The following is an 8,377-nucleotide window of genomic DNA, read 5'->3' on the forward strand; positions in this document are numbered from 1 at the left end:
CCAGGACAGGTCAGTAGCATGGCACCTTCCCAAAGGACTCTGTAGCCACGTGCCTACATTTCTACAGAGGAAAGGCTGAGGACTCCACAGCGTGCGGCAGGGAAGGAGAACCACTACGAGCTTTCCTGTCTAGACCAGCAATCCAGGTCTGGTTCCTAACTCACATATACCCTGCTCTGCAAAACAGGCCCGCCCGTACCAAGCACTTTATCCCAGAATTCCCCTCGTTCTAAGAGAGGAAGAGTTCCTTTCTTCCTCACAGATACAGTGTCCTCCACCTTGTTAGATGTCTAGCAATGATTTAATTTCGTGCCTTTTCCAGACTGGCCCCAGAACGGATGCCTCCCAGGTAGCCAGGCCTCTCAGTGGAGCCCGAGGTCAGGGGCTCTCAAAGCAGTGGTCTCTGCATCCATGCCTCGGCATCAACTGGGATCTTGTTAGAAATGCAAATTCCGGGCCCTATCCCAGGCCTACTGAATCAGAAACTCTGGGGCAGGCCCAGTACCGCAGCGCAAGCTCTCAGGTGATTTGGATATATGATAAACTAAAAGGTTCCGTAACCTCGCCGCCCATTGGAATCACCTGGCAGCTTTCAATGAACGATGCCTCGGTCCCACTCAGAAACTCACGATCAGGAGTGCTGCCAGGGCAAGAGGATTCTAGAAATAAAGCCCCCCAGATGGTTCTAATGTAGAGCCAAAGCCGGGGACCCTGGAGAGAAGCAAAGGGCTTCACAGCACTCAGCTGGCAGACTAGTTACTGATCAAGGCCGCCAAAGGGGGCCTTGAGCGCGAGTGGTTTCATATTTGCATATAACAGAAGACAAGGCTTTTCATTTATACAAGGTTCACTTCAGGCCTCGTTTCACAAAAGAACCTGATCGTTGTTATAGCTTTGCTTGTGTTGACCAGGCGGGAGGGTCTGTGGTTTGAAAGGAAATGCAGTCACACTCCACCTGTTCGATAGAAGGATAGAAGACCAGGCTGAGAAAAACTACCCATAAGCACTGTGGTAACCTGGGAAAAGACAAAAGCATCTGTCAAGATTTGCGATAAGACGACGAGGAAGAAGACAAGTGCATTAAATTTCAAGCCAGCAAGAAGCACAGACAATGTGTCACCAGCGGCAGGATATGACAGCATGATGAGACAGTGGTGCCTCCTTGACAACAGATTACAGAGAAGGATGCTCACCTCCCTGGTTTTTACACCAAGTGACTTTGTTTTGGAAGCAAATGCTTTGTAAAACTTTTATTTATGGTTAAAACCCATCTGTTTAATGCCATTTTTATTGTACTATTTTTCACCAGGTCCCTATTTTCTAAGACCCATGGTTTGGTGAACCGTGGTATTCTTCAAGACCACAACCTCTGTATGCTTTGACTACAGGTCTAAGCTAAGCCTAAGATTTTGTTAAAAAAAAAAAAAAAAAAGTCTTGAAGCAGGTCACAGGTGTCCCGGCAGAAGACAGGGCACAAGAACAGTGTGGGAGCCGGAAAGAAGCTCCTGGCTGGCCAGGGTCTAGTCCCTTGGTCATACAGGTCAAGGTCATCACTAGGATGCTGGTGAAGACGATTTAGACCCTGACACCAGAGCTAAGAATCCTTTACTACAATCAGCGCTTCTCAATTTTCTAATGTGCAAAAACACATCTGGGGACCTTATTAACATACAGGTTCTGATTGGTTAAGTTGCCAGAGGATGCTGGGCCATGGACCACACTTTGAGAAGCATGCTGTGGGCATGTGCAAAGTTTGGGGCTGGGGATGGGAGTGGGGGAAGGGAGGCACCAGCTCGAGGCTGGATCGGGGGTTCCGATTTTTCAGAACATGTTTCACACCTAGTAGGCTGGTCCTGCCAGAAGAATCTATTTGCATGAATAGTTAAGGAGAACCTATTCTAAGGAAGGAGGAAATCAAGCAACTAGCGTGGTCCTGTAACAAGGTTCCTATTAAAGCAGTCTTGACTCTGAGTATCTCCCCATGCCACACAGCCCAGCACCCAATGACTCAGGTTTGAGTCTATGAGAGGATAAGTCAAAGTATAAAATCTAAGAGCACTAAAAATGGTATAAAGCACTGAGGAGTAAAGGTGAAGGCCCCAAACTGATAGAGGGTTAGGACAGAACTGCTGCACGGACCCAAGCCCAGCTTTGCTGGCCCAGAAGCCCCAGGGAATCACCGTGACCAAACAGGAGGGATCACAAGACATGGGTATCTCAGAGTTGAAAATCGTAGCTGATTTCCTAGATCTTAGCCACTCGTTGCAGAGGGCAAATATTCTCTATTGAGAAACAGCCTCTTTAAGGAATCCGCTGTAACTGAGGCCCAATGGACAGGCAAGAGTAACTAATAACCTGGAATAAAGTCATATCTGGCCCGGAAAGATTTCTTCTTTGAAATGACAGTGCGGCTACATCATTCATTCATTCCAACATTTACTGAGAGCTTCCATGCCAGCCATGAGAGTAGGTGCCAGGGATGTAAGAGCAGTTAAGACACGGGCTCTCCTCCCCAAAGAGTGAGGGCAGCCTCATAAACAGACTACTAAGCAAGGTGAGAAGAACGGGAGGACCCATACAGGGGCTATAAGAGGAGGCTACATATAGGAGCGGAAGAAACCAGTCATTCTGTCTGGGGCTCTAAGGAGGAGCTCGTGGAGCTGGTGATTTCTACGCTGAATTTTGAAGGCACGGGAAGAGAAGATGCAGAGGGAGAAAAAAGGTCTTGCAGGCAGACAAACAGCATGAAAAGTGCAAGGCCCATCTAAAGAAAGGTGAGCTATTTCTTTGACGGCGGTAGAGTCTGTGTGGCTGGGACACGGGGTACGCGGAGGGAAGTGGTAATAGATGAAGCTACTACCGTAAGCCACAACTATTTAAGCTGCAGCCATCCAAAAGGCGGATTCCAACTGTGCACAAGAAAAATTAGTTTTCTCCCCAAATCTCTCAGTATATTACTGAGCAGCCATCATTTTGATATTCCTAATTAAACCCCTTACGGGCTTTAAAGGTTTCTCATATTAAAAAAAGATGCCAGTTGGGTTTAATAAGTTATGGCATAGCCATACCATGAAATGCTATGCAGTTATTGGAAATACTGTTGTAAAAAATTAATGATGGTGCATTAAAATATGAACGATGTATTATGTTTAAAAAGGCAGTTTAAATAGATTTTTTCGCAGAAGAGGAAATAAACACGTATCTACCACTACAATATAGTTCATATGGTCCTAGTTTTACGTGTGTAAGAAAAATTTATTCGTGTGCTGATGGTGGGAAAGAAGACTTAAATATATTCAATAAAATGAGAAATAAGATTAAATGCCAGCATTTAAAACAAAATTTTAGCTCTGCAATAATGTTATCCAACAAATATTTTAACATCTCTACTCTGTTTGGGGTAGAGGAAATACAAAAATGAAGAAGAAATGTTATCTGTAGGATGAACATCAGGTCCTGTTCCTGGGTCTGCCGCCAGCCAGCTGTTGAGCTTGAAAAAAAAAAATCACTAAACTGCTCGTCTCTGAAAGGAGTAGGTTAGATCCCTGAGGTTCCATCTAGCCCTCACAGCATATGTGTCTGTGCAATGAGATCAATTCTCTCAAGGAGCACAAAATCAAGGAAAGGAGCAATAATCAGACATGGCTCTTAGGCATCCAGCTTTACCAAGACTGATGGGAAATCCCCAGGAATTCTTGACATCCCCCGACATCCGCCCAGCAGCAATGCAGGAAATCTAGTCCACTATCTCCAGCAGACTCAATGGAACCATTTCCTTAATGAAACCCCCCTGCAGTCCCAGATACGAAACCAGAGGCTCTCCTTTCAAGCCCTCCCTCCATCACCCCCCATTCCTCCAGTTTCCTTCCCCTTCCTCAATCTGGAATAAAATCCAGTACTGTCATCAGCCGCATGCAATTTCCAAGGCACCCAAGTGTGTGAGGAATCAACAATGCTCCTGGAAAGCATCTGGCAGGAGCTCTTGTCATTCCTTCACAAGCCTCCCCAGTGTACTGAGCCCAATGGAACAGAATGGACTGTTCTCGTAGATCGTTTTCAACCAAATGCAACCAATGCTTCTAATGCTTTTAACCGTTCCTAGTGACGTATTTTTACTTAAAAATTAAGCCTGGTGTTATTTCAAATGTCCTTCCTCCTCTAGCTACAATGACAAATGCTCTGAAAAAGTATGATATTCACTTGCTATCCAACAAACTCCTGACCGTGCAATTGAACCAAGACCCTAACACGAGATAGCTCTGCGTTTAACACCCGGGTGGCCAAGAGAACTTCCCTCACTCTCCACTCTCACACTCACTCCCATGCACGTCTCAATTTAAAGCACTGCAGAAGCTAGCTACTCTGTTATTTATTTGTTCTTGCTTTGCAGAATTCTCAAGCCGGAGTAAACATTAATCATAACTTGGTGATCTACTGGGTAACCTTCCTCAAGGATACTACCTTTTTTTTTTGATGGATATAAAACCATTTTGGGAGGCGATATATCATTTTCAACGTCTATATTATATACATTCAAAGGAGATTTAAAATATCTAAATAGTTTTGGTAAAAACAAAGTGATTATTTGGTCTGTTCTAAAAAGTCATATAAAATAAGTTCCAATTTAAATAAGAGGTTTAGTATTCTTGTTGAAATCGGAAACTCTTTTAGACTTAAGTTACTTGGGGAGCAAATAAGTATTATTTGCAACTAGTAAGCATTAATTGAAAAAACCAAGAAATACAGACGGGTTTTAAATGACCAGTCTCCTTAGAAGACATCATGGAACTAGCGTTATGAAATAGAGTCTATTTCATAGAGTTACACATTCTGTTAAAAAAAAAAAAAATCCCAAGATCATGATTCGTCCTGGCTTGGGCATCCTGTAACAGCTTAGTTCTTGCAACCTGATAAACAGCAAGCGAATCGGTTGGAGTTAGGTGTGTTGCACTAGTGAAAAAGAAAACCCACCGTGATTACTGACAGCAGGGGAAAGCCAGCTCAGCCTTTCAGCCCCGGCTCCGGCATCGTAGGGGTGGTCACCCATTCTATAGGCAAATGCAGTTAAGGGAGGGAGAAAAACAGACACTGTGTTCAGTCTGTTTCTTGGAATCATTCATTGAATTTTAGAGTTGGGAAAGGCCCCTAGAAATAACCGTCTATTCTAACGTCTGAATTTTACACGTGAAAACACAAAACCCACTTAGTGCTCCCTAGAAAAGAAACTGGATAGCCTATTATAGAATTTTCAAAAGGGAGAGAAAAAACTTAATAAATAAATAAATAAGGTCAAAATATTGAGGAACTAGAGTAGGTGACCACCTACAATTTATCTGCAATGTGATCCATCATTTGGAAAACTACGTGGACCACCAAACGTGCACGGAATTAACATTTCAAACGTACAATTCCGGAAAAACACAACCCAAAGTGTGACTTTATAAACCTTGGAGAAAAGACAAACTGTTATGCGAAATTAGCTTGATTTTGAGAGATTTAGTACATTCATTTTGGAAATGGGGATCATTGTCATGTACACTTTTGATTTAACTTTCTATCATTAATTAACACCACTCACAAAATTGGCAAGTGAAGCATTTCCGATTAGCTATAGCAAATTGTACATGTCAGCTGCTCAAAAACTCTAGAAAAGGGGGGGCAGAAAAAAAGGGTCTGCGGCTTTCGTCAAGGGTGTGCTGCCTTAAAATAAGAAAATGAGACTTTGAGCCAGAGAAAGGAAGCCTAGTATCCTTTCTAGAGGAAGAGATTGCAATGTAGAGGACTTGGAAGCACGTGAATATTGCAATGTTTTTATTTCCCAGGATATTTAGAAGGTAAATACACTCTTTGCGGGGAAAGGCATTATCTTTTTGTATTACTGAACCTCTGGTTATTTTATACCTCAGTGAACGCACACATAATATTAATAACTCATAAAATTATATAGCACCCAACAGTGAGCAGAGCTGGCCCGGGATGGGTGCAAGCTGAACTCCTCATAAATCCACAGGGCAGAAACCTGGCCCCTATCTAGACACCACTCCCCAGACATGCAGCCCCTCGTTCAGTCTGAAAGCGCTGACGCAGCTTAGAAAGCAGGTACGTGATTGTTTTACTGTGACGCAGCTGTTAACCCGCGGCAGAAGCCTGTGGTTTAGATTGGCGATTACAGACCCCAACAGCTGATAGAACATTCCCTAAACCGGCAGGTGAAGAGGCTCTCACCTTGCCAATGTTTGTCTTGCTTTCTCCCTATAACACATATGTAAAACATTTTTTTAAAAATCACAAAAGAGTTCCAAGATTTCTGCCTCATTTAAGTAAAATCTAAGAGGAATCATAAGAAGATCTCACTCGCGTTTCTGAAACGCTTCCACGGATCTAAGTTGCTTTGAACCACGAACAGAACTATTCTTTGCTAGTTTTTGAAACAAAATAAAGATGTCTATGTGTGAAGCAGAAAATCCAATAAAGCATATACTTTCCCCTCCATGTTCTGGATTCACAGTAATTTACCTAGATTTACTTTTACATAATAGACGATGGACTTCAGCAAGTTACTTAAATGCTCCAAGCAATTGTATTTCAAAACACATGACTTTTCAAACCCCCAAATGTAGTCTTGAAACAGAAAAGCAGTACTTCACTTCGTATAGTTATTTTAGCAACATTTCCAACTTAGAGCGAGTTCTCTGCAATTTAGTACGAATTCGCCTTGCCTCTCGGTTTAACAGCTTCATCCAGGTGGAACTATTACTTGTTATTAAGAAACAAGTGGTTTAATTAGTCTTCCCGCTGAGAAGGAATATTTGTTACTGCCTTTTGAGTTTAACAAGCACTTAAAAAAGTATATGCTCAACCCTACGGACTTTCCTACCCAGGGATGTTTGCAATAACCTATGTTACTGTATTTTATTTCATATTTTACCTTTCCTCCACGACGCTTAAGAGACAGGCGCTCCAAAACCTGGCTCTCTGCGCCCAGGGGGACTAAACCAGGGGGCTTGGCCACTGAGCCCCGCTGAGCAGAAAAGGCAAGTCCGAGTCCCTAAATGCCCTCGGGTTTTGGCGCCTCGGTGGAGGCCACCGCCACACTAACCAGGTACAACCTACTGGTCCCTGAAGGTTCTGCCGCCAGTGTCCCTAACGCCCAGCAAAGGCGCGGACCTCACCGATTCCTCAAACCGCACCTTTTGGTCCAAATCATTTGTCCTTTCTTCTCTCGGAACTTAAAGGCTAGGCTTGCAATTCTGAAACTTAACGGGACTTGGGTCCTCGACTGCCCTCGTCGGTCAAGGTCACTCAGGTCGGCGACCTGGGCTGGACCCGTGGCAGAGGCTCCACTCGGATGGATGCGCGCCCAGCGCTCAGGCCCAGCGGCCGGCGAGCGGGGTGGGGGGGGGGGGGCGGCGGGGGAGAGGGGGGAGAGGACGCTGGGGGAACGTTCCCTGGACACGCGAGCTCGGGGGCCCAGAGTGGGTCGAAGGATACCAGCTCTTGCCATCTTGAGGTATCTGTGTGCTCCCGCCAGGTACGCGACCCCCTCCAAAGGGGCTCACCTCCTTCCCTCGGGAGGCGCGACGTCGCGGCCAGTGCCAGACATCGCCAAGGCCGGGCCTCAGCCCAGCCCCCGGGCAGCCACGCGGGCGTCCTAGGAGCCGCTGATCCGGGGGCCTCGCGGACCCGGCCAGGCCACCTGAGAGCAGGCTATGGGTGCCAGGCAGGTCCGGGTGCGCGGCACTTTCCGAGCCCAGAACCTGGGAGGGGGGCCCCGGCTTGGGGGAGGTGGCCAGGCAGCGAGGATCAGCGACTCCAGCCGCAAGGGGCAGCCCCAGCGCGGACCCGAGCGCGGCGATGCTCGCGGACCCCAGCCAGCTGCTCTCCGAGGCGCCCAGCCCGACCGCCCGGCGGAGGAGAAAGGGCGTCACGGCCCCAGGCGTGTCCGCTGCAACTAGTGTCCCCGGTTCCCTCCGAGCTCGCTCCCCGCGCGCACCCGGCCCCCCGGGCTGCGCCCCTGCCCCCGCCAGCCCCGCGCCGGCCTCCGGCCCCGGCCGCGCCTCACCTGTGAGAAGCAGACCGCCGAGCAGCACGCAGAGCAGGGCCCCGGTGTCCCAGCAGCTGACCATGGTGAGCGCGACGCGGCCTGCTCGTCCGGTGCCCGCGCTCCTCGCGGGCGCCCGCCGCAGCCGCCCGAGCCTGTCTCCTCTCGCTCCGGCCCTCCGCCCCGAGCGCCCCTCTCCGCGGCTCCAGCCGAGAGACAACCACTTCCCCCGGTAATCCTCGCAGCCCGGCGTCCTCCGGCCGTTGCGTTCCAGCCCCGGAGCCCGCTCCGAGCCGCAGCCGCCGCCGCCGGGGAGGAGCCGCGAGGAGTGCTGAT

The 8,377-nt window shown here is 47.6% G+C and overlaps 1 protein-coding gene across 1 annotated transcript in view; it reads right to left on the bottom strand.

Annotated features, from left to right (window-relative positions):
- FLT1 (fms related receptor tyrosine kinase 1) overlaps window positions 1–8,126 on the bottom strand; it is a 168,910-nt gene extending 160,784 nt beyond the window's left edge. Inside the window, exon 1 of the mRNA XM_065896240.1 lies at window positions 8,063–8,126. Coding sequence (XP_065752312.1) covers window positions 8,063–8,126 — 64 coding nt within the window. The remainder of the gene's footprint in view (window positions 1–8,062) is intronic.
- Window positions 8,127–8,377: the final 251 nt, after the last annotated feature.

Source organism: Phocoena phocoena, chromosome 18 (genome assembly GCF_963924675.1).
Source record: "Phocoena phocoena chromosome 18, mPhoPho1.1, whole genome shotgun sequence".
Taxonomy (NCBI): Eukaryota; Metazoa; Chordata; class Mammalia; order Artiodactyla; family Phocoenidae; genus Phocoena; species Phocoena phocoena.